Source organism: Macaca thibetana, chromosome 9, assembly GCF_024542745.1.
Source record: "Macaca thibetana thibetana isolate TM-01 chromosome 9, ASM2454274v1, whole genome shotgun sequence".
NCBI lineage: Eukaryota > Metazoa > Chordata > Mammalia > Primates > Cercopithecidae > Macaca > Macaca thibetana.
In genome coordinates, this window is record NC_065586.1 from 60,194,122 (window position 1) to 60,212,558 (window position 18,437).

The window sequence follows — 18,437 nt, forward strand, 5'->3', positions numbered from 1 at the left end:
GATATAAATAGACATTAATTATAAAATCTGTGCCAACCATAAGGTTTTAAACAAACTGTTTGTAACTTTTTCTTTTCTTTTTTGTTTTTTGGAGATGGAGTCTTGCTCTGTTGCGTAGGCTGGAGTGCAGTGGCGTGATCTCAGCTCACTGCAACCTCTGCCTCCCAGGTTCAAGCGATTCTCTGGCCTCAGCCTCCCAAGTAGCTGACATTAGAGGCATGCACCACCACACCCAGCTAATTTTTGTATTTTTAGTAGAGATGGGGTTTCACCAGGTTGGTCGGGCTGGTCTCGAACTCCTGACCTGAAGTGATCTGCCCACCTCGGCCTCCCAATGTGCTGGGATTACAGGTGTGAGCCACCGCGCCTGGCCTGTATATACCTTTTTCAAACAGGATTTATGTAAACAAAGTTCATTTCTCTTCAACTGCTTTTTTAAAAGGTTTTAAAAGTTCCCACTGGTGGTAATTTGCAAAAGGGTAAAATCAAACTATGTGGGGAAAAAATAAACTTATTTTAAAATCTCTAATCTCAGGAACAGGTAAATGATGTGTGAAGGTATAAAATACACAAGGAAGTCTAGTATATGGAAGCAATAAGAATATAAATTCTGGATACCTGAGAAAATAAATAACAGAAACTGGCATATATTTAATTATATACATTGGTAGCATCATTTAGAAAAAATAGGTATTAATACACAAAATAAGAGGGGAGTAAAAAGCTTAAAAGACACAATACTCACATATCTGTGTGATCGAATGCTAGGTATTCCTCAATTATTCCTTCCGAGAAGATTATAGAGTCTTCCTCGTCTCTTTCCATAGAACAAAAGCTGGAGGATTTGGCAATGGAAGATGCTTTATGAGCGTAAGAAGATGAAAAATGTAACTTCTTTCCCCTTATACCAAATCTTGGAGAGGAAAGAAGAAGTAAATATTAATTATCTAAACATAAACAGTTCTTATGGCAACACAGTTACATGAGTTTTGGCTCAAACACCGCTTGCCCTGGCAATACCTATTCTAAGCCTCAATAACCTACCATTTCTCAGAACAGGAAGATTAAATTCTGGTCATAGAACTATTCTGCCTACATGTACTATGGACTATCTGATGCTGCTTGCTGTCTTTTTAGATGCAAACAGCTATAGCTGTGTATTAGGTCATCCTTGCCTTGCTATAAAGAAATATCTGAGACTGGGTAATTTATAAGAAAAGAGATGTCATTGGCTCACAGTTCTGGAGGCTGTATAGGAAGCATAGTGCTGGCATCTGCTTCTGCAGAGGACTTACAAAGCTTTTACTCATGGTGGAATGTTAAGTGGGAGCAGGAGCAAGAGAGAATGTGTGTGGGAGGGGAGGTGTCACACACTTTTAAATGACCAGATGTCATGGGAACTCACTATCGCAAAGACAATACAAAGCCATGAGGGATCCTCCCCCATGACCCAAACACTTCCCACCAGGCCCCACCTCTAGCATGGGGGATTACAATTCAATATGAGATGCGGGCATTCTGCCCTTGGTTCCTCTCAAATCTCATATCCTTCTAACATTGCAAAATACAATCATGCCTTCCGAAAAGTCTCAAAAGTCTTGACTCATTCCAGTGTTAATTCAGAAGTCCAAAGTCCCAAGTCTCATCTGAGACAAGGCACATCCCTGCCACCTATAAGCCTGTAAATCAAAAACAAGTTATTTACTTCCAAGATACAATGGGAGTATAGGCGTTAAACATTTTTGTTCCAAAAGAAAGGGGCTACAGGTCCCATGCAAGTTCAAAACCCAGTAGGGGAGTCATTAACTCTTAGAGCCCCTTGATGTCCCACAAGGAGGTACAAGGGGTAGGCTTCCAAGGCCTTAGGGAGCTCTACCCCATGGCTTTGCAGGGTTCAGCCACCAAGGTTGCTCTCACGGGGTGGAGTTGAATGCCTGCAGCTTCCTTTTTCTTTTTTTTTTTTTTTGAGAGACAAAGTCTTGTTCTTACGCTCAGGCTGGAGTGCAGTGGTGGGATCTTGGCCCACTGTACCCTCCACCTCCTGGGTTCAAGCAGTTCTCCTGCCTCAGCCTCCTGAGTAGCTGGGATTACAGGTGAGCGCCACTACACCCAGTTAATTTTTGTACTTTAGTAGAGACGGGGTTTCACCATTTTGGCCAGGCTGGTCTCAAACTCCTGGCCTCCAGTGATCTGCCCACCTTAGCCTCCCAAAGTGTTGGGATTACAGGCATGAGCACCTGTCCTGAATGCCTGCAGCTTTCTAGGTAGAGGGTGCAAGGTGAATCTATCCTTCTGGGGTCTGGAGGATGGTGACGCACTTCCCACAGCTCCACTAGACAGTGCCCCAGTGGGAACTGTGTGTGGGGCCTCCAACCCCCTATTTCCCCTCTGCACTGCTCCAGTAGAGGTTCTCTGTGAGGACTCCACCCCTGCATCTGGCTTCTGCCTGGGCACCCAGGCTTTCTCATACATCCTCTGAAATCTATACAGATACTGCCAAGCCTTCACTCTTTGCCCTCTGAGTGCCTGCAAGCTTAACACCACATGGAAGCTGCCAAGGCTTACAGCTTGCCTGCAACCCTTTTTTTTTTTTTTTTTTTTTTTTTTTTTGATACAGAGTCTCACTGAATCACCCAAACTGGACTGCAGTGGCATGATCTCGGCTCACTGCAACTTCTGCCTCCTGAGCTCAAGGGATTCTCATGCCTCAGCCTCCCAAGTAGCTGGGATTACAGGCGTCCGCCACCACACTTGGCTAATTTTTGTATTTTTAGTAGAGACAGGTTTCACCATGGATCACTTGAGATCAGGACAGCTTGCATTCTCTAAAGTGGCAAGTCAAGCTGTAACTGGGCCCTGCTGAGCCCCAGCAAAAAGCAGTGTCCCAAGGCTGCTCAAGGCAACAAGGTCCTGGGTCTGCCCCACAAAACCATTCTTCCCTCCTAGGCCTCTGGGCCTGTGATGGGAGGGGCTGCTATGAAGGTCTCTGAAATGCCTTTTTCCCATTGTCTTGGCTATTAGCACTTTGCTGCTTTTTAGTTATGCAAATATCTCTATCAAATTGTTGCTCCACAGCCTGCTTGAATTCCTCATGCCAAAAAGCTTTTTCTTTCTTTGTCATGCGGCTAGGCTGCAAATTTTCCAACCTTTTATGCTCTGCTCCCCTTTTAAATATAAATTCCAACTTTAAGTCATTTCTTTGCTCCCACATCTAAGCACAGGTGTTAGAAGCAGCCATGTTACTTCTTGAACACTCTGCAACTTAGAAATTTCTGCTACCCAGTACCCTGCATCATGACTCTCAAGATCAAAATTCCACAGATCTCTAGGGCATGGACACAATACAGCCAAGTTCTTTGCTAAGGCATAACATGCATGCCCTTTGCTCCAATCCCCAATAAGTTCCTCATTTCCTTCTGAGACCTTGTCAGCCTGGACTTTATCGTCCATTTCACTATTCGCATTTTGGTCACAATCATTTAACTGGTCTCTAAGAAATTCTAAACTTTCCCTCATGTTCCTGTTGTCTTCTGAGCCCTCCAATCTTTCAACCTCTGCCCATTACCCAGTTTCAAAGTCACTTCCACATTGTCAGGTATCCTTATAGCAATACCCCATTCCTTGGTATCAGTGTTCTGTATGAAGTCATTCTTGCATTGCTATAAAGAAATACCTAACCAGGTGTGGTGGCTCACGCCTATAATCCTAGCACTTTGGGAAGACAAGGCGGGCGGATCACGAGGTCAGGAGTTTGAGACCAGCCTGGCCAACACAGTGAAACCCCATCTCTACTAAAAATACAAAAATCAGCTGGGCACGGTGGCACGCGCCTGTAGTCCCAGCTACTCAGGAGGCTAAGGCAGGAGAATTGCTTGAACCCGGGAGGCAGAGGTTGTGGTGAGTCGAGATCACACCACTGCACCTCAGCCTGGGCAACAGAGTAAGACTCCATCTCAAACAACAACAACAACAACAAATACCTGAGACTGGGTAATTTATAGGAAAAGAGTCTTAATTGGCCTATAGCTCTGTAGGTTGTACAGGAAGGATGGTGCTAATAGTGCTAGCATCTGCTTTGAGAGAGGCTGCAGGAAGCTTTAACTTATGGTAGAAAGTGAAGCAGGAGTAGGCATATCACGTGGCCAGAGCAGGAGAAGGAGAGTGTGTGTGTGGAGTGGTGCCACACACTTCTAAATAACTAGATCTCATGAGAACTCATTCACTATTGCAAAGATCGTACCAAGTCATGAGGGATTTGTCCCCATGACTCAGACACCTCCCACTAGGCCCCACCTCCCAGCACTGGGGATTATAATTCTACAAGAGATTTAGGCAAGGACAAATATCTAAACGATAACAAGCTAACAAACAAGTTTTTTAAAAACTAAGAATAATCACATTCCTAATTACATCTTAAGATATCTCAGGAGGTTATATCCTTATTTCAGTAACTCCATCATTGCCCAAAATATATGCTCCTTAAGGGCAGGGATCTTATCTTATTAATATTTAAATTTCTCTTCCTTCCCAGGCATTCAATAAATATGTGATGACTCATTTGTTTCAGTGGGTTTACTTTGGAGAAAGTCAATCGAATCTGAGAAATAAAATCTTAAAAAATGGATCTCAGTTTAATCAAATGTTAAATATAACCAATTTACACTTTGTATTGCTCTTTATATTTTTTTGTGCCTTAAGTATTTTTTTTTTTAACTAGGAAAACAGAATAAACCCATGGCAGCTGGGCCCATGGCTCATGCCTGTAATCCCAGCACTTTGGGAGGCCAAGGCAGGCGGATCACTTGAGATCAGGAGTTTAAGACCAGCCTGGTCAACATGGTGAAACCCCATTTCTACTAAAAGTACAAAAATTAGCCAGGTGTGGTGGCATATGCCTGTAATCCCTACCTGGGAGGCTAAGACAGGATAACTGCTTGAACCTGGGAGGTAGAGGTTGCAGTGAGCTGAGATTACACTACTGCACTCCAGCCTGGGCGACAGAGCAAGACACTGTCACAAAATACATACATACCTACATACATACATACCTACATACCTACATACATACATAAAATAAACCCATGGCACTTTTAAACAAGGCTGGTGGGAAAATCTTACTGGAAGACGTTTTGGAAATATGTATTAGCAGCTTTAGAATACACATTTTCTCTGATTCAATGGTTTCATTTGTAGGGATTTCCTTTAAGGATATGACCTGTAAGATTTAGCTATAAGAATTATGATTGGTGGGGCACAGTGGTTCATTCCTGTCATCTCAACACTTTGGGAGGCTGAGGCGAGTGGATCGCTTGAGCCCAGGAGTTTAACACCAGCCTGTGCAACATGGTGAAACTTGATTTCTGCAAAAAAGTACAAAGATTAGCCAGGTATGGTGGCATGCACCTATAGTCCCAGCTACTCAGGAGGCTGAAGTAGAAGAATTACTTGAGCCTGGGAGGCAGAAGTTGCAATGAGCCATGACTGTGCCACTGCACTTTAGCCTAGGCAACAGAGGGAGACCCTATCTCAAAAAAAAAAAAAAAAAAAAAAGAATTATGATCACAGAATTGTTTATAATTGCCAAAAATAGAAACTAGCCGAACTGTTTCAAAATAGAGGATTTGGGGATGAGTTTCTTAAATAGTGATATATTCATGCAATGGAATAAAGTCCTTACGTTAATATTGGGAAAAATGGAAGATGTCCACAATAAAATATTAAGTATAAAGAGATTACAAAATATATAATTTCATAAAAACCATATACATACATGGTAGAGAATGCTACATGCCCCTCAATATCCATTCTCTCCTTCTTTCCTAGTAAAATCATCCCAATTCATGGAAACAACATATCCATCTCAAAGACTGCATCTCCCAGTCACCTTGCAGCCAGACATAGTCAATGCAATATGAGCAGAATTATTTTGTAGGACTCTGGGAAGGCTGTTTAAAGGGAACTGGTGTGACTGCAAGGAATACCATTTGGCCCTGCTGTCTTTCCTCCTTTCTGCTACCTGGAAAGTGAATATCACGTTTGGAGCTCTATCAGCTATTTTGAACCATGAAGAAAACTTCAGAAAAAACATAGTGGGCTAACATGATATGACAGAAAGATGAAGCGTCTTAGTCCCTGAAAACACCATGCCACCACTTTACATTGCCTTCCTCCAGACTTCTTTAACATAAAAAGAAGTAAACTTCTCTTAGGCAAGAGTTGGTAAGCAGATAAGATCCTTGACCATGGCAGGTGGCACTGGGATGGAGATGGTAAGAGATAAGAGAAACTCAGCCTGGGCAAAAGGCGAAATCCTGTCTCTACAAGAAATACAAAATTAGCCAGATGTGGTGGTGCACACCTGTAGTCCCAGCTACTTAGGAGGCTGAGGTGGGAGGATCACCCGAGCCCAGGAGATCAAGGCTGTAATGAGCTCAGATTGCGCCACTGTACTCCAGTCTGGGTGACAAAGTGAGGCCCTCTCTCACAAAAAAAAAAAAAAAAAAAAAAAGGAAGGAAGGGATGAAGGGCGGGAGGGAGGGAGGGAGGGAATCGATTTGGAGATCCAATATGTCTAAATCAGCTGATACTACTGTTTCTAAAAATCTTTAAGTTGGAGATTTAAGATTCTTTTTTTTTTTTTTTTGAGACAGAATCTTGCTCTGTTGCCCAGGTTGGAGTGCAGTGGCCAGATCTCAGCTCACTGCAAGTTCCGCCTCCCGGATTCAGTCCATTCTCCTGCCTCAGCCTCCCGAGTAGCTGGGACTACAGGCGCCCGCCACCTCGTCCGGCTAGTTTTTTTGTATTTTTTAGTAGAGACAGGGTTTCACCATGTTAGCCAGGATGGTCTCGATCTCCTGACCTCGTGATCCGCCCGTCTCGGCCTCCCAAAGTGCTGGGATTACAGGCTTGAGCCACCGCGCCCGGCCGATTTAAGATTCTTTAAGTCTCTGTTCTAAAATTCTAAAACAATGGTTCCCAAATTCCAGTCAGCAGATTTATGCCAATCCATGACAAAATTTTTACTGTTCCACACCAAAATTAGTGAAATACTTAGTAATATTAGTGATAATACCTAGTAATATTGCCAAATCTTTTCTTAAAAAGGATTATCATTATTTTGAGATTATGTACTTCATGCTTTTTTGTGTTAATATTTTTCTTGTATAAAATAGTGGTGACAGTAATTTTTTTTTTTACCATAATAAAATTAAAAGCTATCGAACAGCCTGGGCACAGTGGCTCATGCTTCTAATCCCAACACTTTGGGAGGCTGAGGCAGGCAGATCACCTGAGGTCAGGAGTTTGAGACCAGCCTGGCCAACATGGTGAAACCCTGTCTCTACTTAAAAAATACAAAAATTAGGCCAGGGGCAGTGGCTCACACCCGTAATCCCAGCACTTTGGGAGGCCAAGGTGGGTGGATCACGAGGTCAGGAGATTGAGACCATCCTGGCTAACACAGCGAAACCCCGTCTCTCCTTTAAAAAAAAAAAAATAATAATAATATAAAAAATTAGCCGGGTATGGTGGCTCACACCTGTAATCCCAGCTACTTGGGAGGCTGAGGAAGGAGAATCCCTTGAACCTGGGAGGCAAAGGTTGCAGTGAGCAGAGATCACGCCATTGCACTCCAGCCTGGGTGACAAAAAAAAAGCTATCAAACATATGGAATGTATACCCAACATTCCATTATGTTATTCTACTATTGTATTATTCCATTTATACTAATAACCAATTATATTTTTAGTCAGTGGTAACTAATGGAATTCTTTGTGTTGAAAAACAAATAGGAATTTCTAACAACTATAGGCCTTTATAACTGCTATTAGAAGAAATTTTAGCTAGATAAGAAGGAAAAATATTCCCATTTCCCCTAAAGCTGCAGCAAAAAATAAGATAGTATTCTACAACCATAAAGTTGTCTTTGTAAATGTTATTTCTTTTTTTTTCTTTTCTTTTCTTTTTTTTTTTTTTTGAGACAGAGTCTCGCTCTGTCACCCAGGCTGGAGTGCAGTGCATGATCTTGGCTCACTGCAAGATCTGCCTCCAGGGTTCAAGCGACTCTCTTGTCTCAGCCTCCCCAGTAGCTGGGATTACAGGTGTGCGCCACCACGCCTGGCTAATTTTTGTCTTTTTAGTAGAGATGGGGTTTCAACGTGTTGGCTAGACTGGTCTGAAACTCCTGACCTCAGGTTATCTGCCCACCTCACACTCCCAAAGTGCCAGGATTATAGGCGTGAGCCACCACGCCTGGCCGTTATTTCCTTTTTTTTTCTTTTTTTTTTAAGTGAATATACAGTTTATTTAACACTCAAACGTCATTAAGACATGTGCAATATGGCAATTTTACTGTGAATCTAACCCTACTTAGGATATGATTGCTTGCTTGTACTTAGCAACAGGGTCCAGTTGACACTTAGCACTAATTAAATACTTGATTGCAATAAATACAATACCAAATAAAATGCATTTGAATGCTTTCTAAAAAAATCAATTTTAAAGGCCTTCCTACTCAGGCTAATGACAAACACAATAAGGGCAGATATACTACTTTAATATAATTGGCTGACTTTATACAGCACTTATATATTTTAGTCCCCAAATATATTATTAAATAATACAGAACATCTAATACAACTATTTCTACAGAACTAGGAAATAAATTTCGAAGAAAGAAAATTTTTTTTCTTTTATACCTATCCTAACAGTTTAAAGAGGATAAAGCCAATGACTTTCCTCACAAGAGCTCACAACTAATGTTGCTTTGCTATCAAAATCTGTATTTCTGATCTGTTATGAGAATTGAGACAAGATTCAAATATTCCTAAAGAAAGAAGCACAATGCACATTGTAATTGTCTATTCGACAACAGGGAGCATTGCATGTAAAACTCTCTCATCCCAGGAATTAAATACAATCAGCTACATTTATGGGCATTTCCTTCACTGTAGTATTGTAGAAAAATCTCAGTGTCACGAAGAATCTTCTTGTCTTCTTCAGTAGCAAAGTTTATAGCCACACCTTTTCTACTAAATCGACCCCTTCTGCCAATTCTGTGAATATAGTTTTCATGACTGGTAGGTAGATCATAGTTTATAACCAAAGACACTTGGACATCAGTCCCACGTGCCAACAAGTCAGTAGTGATCGGAACAGGGCTTGACCCTGATCGGAATTCCCTCATGATAATATCTCTCTCCTTCTGGTCCACGTCACCATGCAGAGCAAAAACTGTGAAGTCCCTGGCATGAATTTTCTCAGCCAGCCAGTCCACCTTGCACCTTGTATTGAGAAAAATAACAGCCTGTTTAATGGTGTTTTGTACAAATCACAAAGTGTATCCAACTTCCATTCCTCTCGCTCAACATTGATATAAAACTGTTTGATTCAAGGTTCAATTCTTCCTTTTTCACCAGAATTTGAATTGGATCTTTAGTGAATTTTTTGGTCACTTCCAACACATCAGTTGGCATCGTGGCAGAAAGCAACACAACCTAAATACTTATATTTAATTTTTGGGAAAATCTCATAGATTTGATCATTAAACCCTTGGCTGAACATTTCATCTGCTTCATCCAAAACTAACATTTTGATCCATTTTGGAAAAAGGTATCTTCTGTTTTTTTTTTTTTTTTGAGACGGAGTCTCGCTCTGTCGCCCAGGCTGGAGTGCAGTGGCCGGATCTCAGCTCACTGCAAGCTCCGCCTCCCGGGTTTACGCCATTCTCCTGCCTCAGCCTCCCGAGTAGCTGGGACTACAGGCGCCCGCCACCTCGCCCGGCTAGTTTTTTGTATTTTTTTTAGTAGAGACGAGGTTTCACCGTGTTAACCAGGATGGTCTCGATCTTCTGACCTCGTGATCCGCCCGTCTCGGCCTCCCAAAGTGCTGGGATTACAGGCTTGAGCCACCGCGCCCGGCCTCTTCTGTTTAACATATCACATACTCTCCCTGGTGTATCAACAATATGTGGTGCTTCAGCCTGCAGTTTTTGCATTCATTTTGAACATCTGTTCCACCAATGCAGGCATGACATGTTGCTCCCGTATAGTCTCCAAGTGCCAGAAATAACTTTCGGGTACTTTTGGTTTTGTTTTGTTTTTGAGATGGAGTTTTGCTCTTGTCACCCAGGATGGAGTACAATGGCGCGATCTTGGCTCACTGCAACCTCCGCCTCCCAAGTTCAAGGGTTGATTCTCCTGCCTCAACCTCCCGAGTAGCTGGGATTGCAGGTACCCACCAACATGCCCAGCTAATTTTTGTATTTTTAGTAGAGATGGGGTTTCACCATGTTGGCCAGGCTGGTCTCGAACTCCTGACCTCAGGCGATCTACCCGCCTCGGCCTCCCAAAGTGCTGGGATTACAGGTGTGAACCACTGTGCCCGGCCATCTTTTGGATCTTTAATACAGGGAATAATAGGTCTCTGCTGAATAGCGGAAGGCTTCTCAAATCATAAGCACAGATACCCCAAAGAAGAGACTCCTTTAAGTTTGTATCATCAAAGTTATCAACAACCTCCTTCCAGTTGTTCTTGATGACACCATCAGGGTCCATTCTCTGTGGGCCGCCATGTTCTCTGCTGTTATAATCCACGGAGCCACCAGACATGATGTGAAAAACTACTTAGCATCTGACTGAAAAACTGCATATGTTATTTTTAACAAAGGAATCTTTTAAATCATTGGACTTTGGAGATTACTATATCTGGAAAATAACCTTTAATTTATATAATGTCTGTAATTCATTTATTTAACAAAGGAATAGGCTGGATACAGTGGCATGTGCCTACAGTCCCAGCTATTTGGGAGGCCAAGGCAGGAGGATCTCTTGAACTCAGGAGTTTGAGGCCAGCCTGGGCAACATAGTGGGACCCTGTCTCCTAAAACAAACAACCAAACAAAAAGAATAACAGTTATCTTACCTAATACTGTGTTGCCCTGGTAGTTATATTTAAATAGAGATGTGTTTTCTTGTGTGACATAACTTTATTCTTCTCCCACATTCATGGAGGATAAAATGACTGCTAGGTTTTTTATTTACACAAAGAGTTTAATTTGGAACCAGTCCTTCCAGGTGTAGGCATTAGGAAGTACAGTTCCGCATCTCTAAAAAAGTGATTACTGCCAAGGCCCTCTGGGATGATTGGAAGGAACAAGTGGCCAAGAGCTATCCTTCCTGCCTAGCATCTTTTCAGGTGCTTATTGGCCATTTGCATATCTTTGTAGAATTGTCTATTCAAGTCCTTTGTCCATTTTTTCAATTGAATTATTATTATTATTTTTTGAGATGGAGTTTCACTGTTGCCGCCCAGGCTGGAGTGCAATGGTGCGATCTCAACTCACTGCAACCTCTGCCTCCTGGGTTCAAGCAATTCTCCTGCCTCAGCCTCCTGAGTAGCTGGAATTACAAGTGCACACTGCCACTCCCAGCTAATTTTTGTATTTTTAGTAGAGATGGGGTTTCACTATGTATAGCCAGGCTGGTCTTTAACACTTGACCTCAGGTGATCCACCCGCCTCGGCCTCTCAAAGTGTTGGGATTACAGGCATGAGCCACCATGCCCAGCCTGGATTACTATTTTTTGTTGTTGTTGGGTTATAGATGATTCTTATATATTCTGGATATTAACTCCTCATCAGATATGATTTGCAAATCTTTTCTCCCATTCCATATATTGCCTTTTCATTCTTTTTTTGTTCAGAAGTGTTTATATTTGATGTAGTTCCATTTGTCTGTTATTGCTTTTGTTGCCTGTGCTTTTAGTGTTATATTCAAGAAATCAATGCCAAATCCAATGGCCTGAAGCCTTGCCCCTATGTTTTATTCTAGGAGTTTTACAGTTTTACATCTTTTTTTTTTTTTTTTTTTTGAGACGGAGTCTCGCTCTGTCACCCAGGCTGGAGTGCAGTGGCCAGATCTCAGTTCACTGCAAGCTCCGCCTCCTGGGTTTACGCCATTCTCCTGCCTCAGCCTCCTGAGTAGCTGGGACTACAGGCGCCCACCACCTCGCCCGGCTAGTTTTTTGTATTTTTTTAGTAGAGACGGGGTTTCACCGTGTTAGCCAGGATGGTCTTGATCTCCTGACCTCGTGATCCGCCCGTCTCGGCCTCCCAAAGTGCTAGGATTACAGGCTTGAGCCACCGCGCCTGGCACAGTTTTACATCTTACATTTAGGTCTTCGATCCATTTTGAGTTAATTTTTGTATATGGCATAAGTAAGGGTCCAACTTCATTGTTCTGCATGTGGGTGTCCAGTTTTCCTAACACCATCTGTTAAAGAGACTGTCCTTTACCCAGGAAGTCTTGGCACTCTTGTCGAAAATCATTTGGCCATAATTGCAAGGGTTTATTTTTGGGTTCTCCATTCTTTTAATGATTTTTAAAGGGTTATAATTCAGCATGTAGTCATGTACTTTAGCAACTCATTAGATATTATAGTTAGTTATTTTTTGTTGGGATATATATCTAAGTATAAATAAGCCCCTTAGCTAACTTGAAGTAGCAGAATGCATAGTTTTTCTCAAGTGGAAATGTCTTCAAACTCATCTTTTCGGGATCCTTTTTTGGCCTGTATTTCCCCTGTATGTTGCCACAAGTTCCTGGATTTTCCTTTTTTTTTGAGACAGAGTCTCGCTCTGTCACCCAGGCTGGAGTGCAGTGATGTGATCTCAGCTTACTGCAACCTCTGCCTCCCAAGTTCAAGGGATTCTCCTGCCTCAGCCTCCCAAGCAGCCGGGATTACAGGCGTGTGCCACCACACCTGGCTAATTTTTTTTATTTTTAGTAGAGACAGGGTTTCACTATGTTGGCCAGGCTGGTAAACTCCTGACCTCAAGTGATCCACCTGCCTCAACCTCCCAGAGTGCCAGGATTACAGGCGTGAGCCACTGTGCCTGGCTGGAATTTCTTCTTTTTGTGTGTTTGTTTCTCTCACCCTGTCTTACAGTGCTGAGGAACTTCATTTTGACCTAGACATTAATTACTTTGTTTTGCAACCATAATGTCAATGTATACATTAATTCATTTTTGTGTAGTTTTTCTAAAAATGTAAATATGATCTGCTTTTACTTAGTTAAGAAAAAAGAGTGGCCAGGCATGGCGCATCATGCCTGTAATCCCAGCACTTTGAGAGGCCAAGGTGGGCAAATCACTTGAGCTCAGGAGTTCAAGACCAGCCGGGGCAACATGGTGAAACCCCATCTCTACTGAAAATACAAAAATTAGCCAGATGTGGTAGAGCACGCCTGTGGTCCCAGCTACTCAGGAGGCTGAGGCAGGAGGATTGCTTTAGCCCAGGAGGTCAAGGCTGTAGTCACCTGTGATTGCACCACTGCACTCCAGCCTGTACAAGTGAGTAAGACCCTGTCTCAAAAAACAAAAAACAAAACCAAAAAGAAAAGGAAGCAGCAAGTTGACTGCTAACCATGTTAGAGGCACTGTCCTAGGTATTAGAGATACAAACAGGAAGATGCTGTATTACTATATTATTTACTCTACCACTTTCTTCTGGCCAAGAACTCCTAGAGAACTGAACCAAATACCTAGTTTCGTGCATTTGAGGTCTGAAAGAAAGCCAGTGTTGGAAGGATTAATGAATGAGAGAGAGAGACTGATAGATGTCTTAGAGAAGTAGGCAGGGGCCAGCTGATGATACGATTTTAGATTTTTATCTTAAATTCAGTGGAAAGCTACTGAAAGTTTTTAAGTGGGAGACAGAAAGGATCAACCCTGAATTAAAAAAAAAAATCTGATTTAATGTGGAGAATATGCTGGAGAGGGCAAGAATGGATATAATCTGAAATGTTATTTTTATAGAAAGTCTTAGCAGTTGATAAACCTTATATTTTATGATAACCTGATTTGTTAAACTGAAAAATCAAAATGAATTAATGACACATTTTCTTCATACCTCTCACAGCAAAAAGTGGCAAAATAGCCTGGCCACTCAGAAGGCTGAGGTGGGAGGACTGCTTGAGGCCAGGAGCTCAAGGCTGCTGTGAGCTATGATTGTGCCACTGCACTCCAGCCTGGGTGACAGAGCAAGACCCTATCTCTTGAAAAATAAATAAATAAATAAAATAAAGTGGCAAAATAGCAGTAGCACAACTTACATACCCTCACCACCCAACTTGGTTCTTTAATACAACTGTATTAGCCTCTCAAAGGAGTAAGTCTCCTTAAAGTTCAGCTGATTCTAGATGTTAAAGGAAGAAAAAGTTAAGGATGGGCCTGGCACATCCTACTGTACCAGAAAGCAAAGATATAGTCAAAATAAAACCAAAAGTACTAGCTTTAAGTGGCTAACTTGTAACAATTACAGCATCAATACTAATTATTGCTAAGTAAATATATAAATATTTTGAAATGCTATGAGTTCATAATGGTACTCAAGAATAAAAATATAAAGTATGAACAAAGTAGCTGTTACATGAAAGAAGTAAATATCATGGATTTTGTTTAATTTTTTATGGCTTCCAATAAGTAGTGGTGTGCTAATATACCTGGATAATTTGTTTCTTCTAAGTATATGTCTGTGTGTAAAGTGTAAATAGGTATTTGTTTTACTTGTGTAAGTAAAGAAAAGTATTGAGAACTGTAAGTCAAATATCCCAGCAAAAAGGAGAACCAAAAATAGGAAGACTAATCAACACTGGTGGTAGTAAGTAAAAAGGAAAGGGTATTAGCAATATGTCGCAGAATGGTGATATAGTCAGATGTCCTAAAAAGGATGACTAACTGCTCAGACTTGATTTCTTATTTCCTTGAAGATTAAATTTCTAAATGAACTTACCATTGATAGTTATAAAATAAGGCACATATAAAGTTTACATTAACAGATCAGGTCGATATATCCTAATAACAGAATACCCCCCCCCCCCCCCCCCCCCCCCCCCCCCCCCCCCCCCCCCCCCCCCCCCCCCCCCCCCCCCCCCCCCCCCCCCCCCCCCCCCCCCCCCCCCCCCCCCCCCCCCCCCCCCCCCCCCCCCCCCCCCCCCCCCCCCCCACCCCCCCCCCCCCCCCCCCCCCCCCCCCCCCCCCCCCCCCCCCCCCCCCCCCCCCCCCCCCCCCCCCCCCCCCCCCCCCCCCCCCCCCCCCCCCCCCCCCCCCCCCCCCCCCCCCCCCCCCCCCCCCCCCCCCCCCCCCCCCCCCCCCCCCCCCCCCCCCCCCCCCCCCCCCCCCCCCCCCCCCCCCCCCCCCCCCCCCCCCCCCCCCCCCCCCCCCCCCCCCCCCCCCCCCCCCCCCCCCCCCCCCCCCCCCCCCCCCCCCCCCCCCCCCCCCCCCCCCCCCCCCCCCCCCCCCCCCCCCCCCCCCCCCCCCCCCCCCCCCCCCCCCCCAGTTATATAATTTTGATCAGAGAGAATGAAAGAATACATCATTTCTGTGGGTGACATTAGGCTGTAAAATTTTTTATATTATATTAAAGGAGTAAACTTATCGATATAATGCATGAGATTTAATTTAAAAAGAATGCCTAATGACCAGCAGCTTGAGTTTAGATCACTTTAGGAACAGCAAACAAATATCATTATCTGACCAAAAATCAGTTGATAACCCAGATCCCATAACCCTAACAGTAATGTTTTACTTTATGGTCTGGTGAGATTACCACAGACTCAAGGAGGCTCCAAAAGTAAGTATTACTACAACTATTGGAAGGTATCGAATAAGTAAAACTGCAGCCATGGGAAAAAGTATACGAATAATTTTTTAAATGAATTAAAACTATGATATTATATTTTACAGTAGATTTAAGTATAGGTATAGGTTTCAAAGTAATCCTATTTAGGTTTATTTTGCTACTATTTAAAAAGTCTGAGGTGTTCAAAAGATCTTGCCATTAAAAAATTACTTTGGGCTGGGCATGGTGGCTCACACCTGTAATCCCAGCACTTTGGAACGCTGAGGCAGGCAGATCACCTGAGGTCAGGAGTTCAAGACCAGCCTGGCCAACATGGTGAAACCCCATCTCTACCAACAATACAAAAATTAGCCGGGCATGGTGGTGGGCGCCTGTAATCCCAGCTACTTGGGAGGCTGAGGCAGGAGAATTGCTCGAACCTGGGAGGCGGAGGTTGCAGTGAGCTGAGATTGTGCCATTGCACACTGCACTCCAGCCTCAGTGACAGAGCAAGATTCCATCTCAAAAAAAAAAAAAAAAAAAAAGGCTGGGTGTGGTGGCTCATGTCTGTAATCCCAGCACTTTGGGGAGGCCGAGGCGGGTGGATCACGAGGTCAGGAGTTCAAGACCAGCCTGGCCAGTATGGTGAAACCCCGGGCGTTGTGGTGCGCACCTGCAGTCCCAGCTACTCGAGAGGCTGAGACAGAAGAAATGCTTGAACCTGGGAGGTAGAGGTTGCAGTGAGCCAAGACTGTTCCAGCCTGGGTGACAGAGGGAGATTCCATCTCAAAAAAAAAAATAAAGTACTTTGAAGTTTAATTTCTTTAAAGATATTAAATTGTAATTAATATTACATGTTATTAAAAAATCAGTTTCAACATTTTTTCAAAAAAGTTTTAAAAGTCTTTTTCTTAGACTTCAACATTTTTAAAAAACCATTCTATTTACACATTTATGTCAAGAAGGAAGTGTCCATATTTACAGATGTATGTAAATATATATAGATATAGAGACCTGAATAACAAGAATATCCTTAAGCACTATTATATGGTTTGAATATTTGTCCCCTCCAAAATTCATGTTGAAATTTAGTCCCTAATTTGGCAGTGTTGAGAGGTGGAGCCTTTAAGGGTAATTGGATCTCGGGGGTTCTGTCCTCGTGAATGGTTTAATCCATGTATGGATTATTGGATTATCGTGGAAGGGGAACTGGTAGCTTTATAAAAAAAAAAAAGAGAAACCCGAGTTGGCATATTAGCATGAACAGCCCCCTTGCCATGTGAGTCCCTGCACTGCCTTGGGACCCTGCAGAGAGTCCCACCAGCAAGAAGGTCCTCCCAGATCCTGCCCCTTGACCTTGGACTTCTCAGCCTCCAGAACTGTAAGAAATAACTTCCTTTTCCTTATAAATTGCCCAGTTTCAGGTATTCTGTTATAAGCAACAGAAAACAGATTAATACACTCCAAGAAAGGTATAACTTTTTGAACAAAATTACATAATAAAATTTTAATATACACAAAGACTACGGACCATCTTACAGAATTTGCTATGCTTTACTAAATACCAGTAAGTAGGAAGAAGTATTTTAATCCCTTAATACAACTGGTAGGATATAATACTTGCATATTAGGGCACACTGAAATACTTACATAATGGAATACTCACATAGTAGAATCTCTTTCTTGAGACAAGGTTGTTTCATATGAAGCAGAAACAGCAGAAGGGGATCTAGGATACAATCTATAACCTTCACTTGGAGTGATTATCTGCCTACCTAGAATCCTTCAAAATGAAGAAACACACACACAATTAAGCACTTTCACTGGCATACATACAAAATCGAGATATATTTTGAACATATTTGATGGCTCTACATAAAAAGTCCAGTATACAGTCTGATACTGATTAAGAATGAGAAAATGTAAATCCAGAGCCTTACTACAGGTATATCTCTTCCATAGAATGGAGATGGAAAAGATAAACCTATAGCCTGGTGTTAAAAAAAAAAAAAAAAATCCAAGAAATCTAAGCAAACATCTGTAATCTGCCCTTCATGCTTCATAATAGTCCTCATTAAATCAGCCAAAATGGGATGAAGGCCCAGTCAAATTAGTGAAAACTATGAATTACATTCTTAAGAACATGAAGCTTTATAAATTTTGAGTATGTGCAATAAGTGGTACTATTGCAGTTTCTGAAGGAAGCTCTTGAACAGCCTCTGTCTAGTTTCAAGTATATGTAAGAATTTAATTGTATACAACAGTTACATTTTCTGACCATCCTGTTCAAAAGAAGGGCTTCTTGGTACCCAGATACTAGACCTCAGCTGCTGTTGTAGAAATAGTTTTACTTCATTAGGATCACATATTGTTAGTTATGGAAACTCTAAGAAACTTCTACCAACTTAAGTTTTCTCTTAGCTGAGGCTTTATACCACATGGCCTTATTTATATTCATTAAAGTCATGCTCAGAAAGATTTTAGAATACAAGCTTTTTTTAAAAAAAATCTACTTTTAAAATTTTAGTATTATCCATGAATACAAGTCCACTGGAGGGCTTCAGTACCTGAGGTGAGGAAAGCTGGCTGTCCACTGTTGGCACTCTTCTTGTAGACTCTTGGTATGCACACTCAACTTCTGCTCATACAAGAGTTCATCAATGGCTGTGAACATTGCCTGGACTTTTTCAGTGGCATTTTGATCAAGTTCCTAAAAGAAAATATTCCCCCCAAATATTTAGGTGAGCTTCACTCTCTGTTAAAAATTGTAAAGATTGAAAGCAGTAAGACTTGTTTTGTTTAAATGTTTAGTCTACTTG

General features: G+C 42.3%; 1 protein-coding gene and 1 pseudogene across 7 annotated transcripts in view; both read right to left on the bottom strand.

Annotated features, from left to right (window-relative positions):
• The window catches only part of FAM149B1 (family with sequence similarity 149 member B1), a 519,129-nt gene that overhangs the window by 474,290 nt on the left and 26,402 nt on the right, over positions 1 to 18,437 (bottom strand). For 5 of the 7 annotated variants that reach the window (XR_007728685.1, XM_050803425.1, XM_050803424.1 and 2 more), the window contains exons 4-6: positions 18,186 to 18,328; positions 17,285 to 17,401; positions 746 to 913 (exon numbers count right to left, since the gene is read on the bottom strand). Coding sequence is in view for 6 of the 7 variants with exons in the window: in XM_050803425.1 (XP_050659382.1) it covers positions 746 to 913; positions 17,285 to 17,401; positions 18,186 to 18,328 (428 nt within the window). In the remaining variant the exon portion in view is untranslated. Of the gene's footprint in view, positions 1 to 745; positions 914 to 17,268; positions 17,402 to 18,185; positions 18,329 to 18,437 lie in introns of those variants that run through there. The other 2 variants (XM_050803423.1, XM_050803426.1) reach the window with 2 other exon arrangements.
• On the bottom strand, positions 8,743 to 14,856 carry LOC126962482 (eukaryotic initiation factor 4A-II-like; annotated as a pseudogene).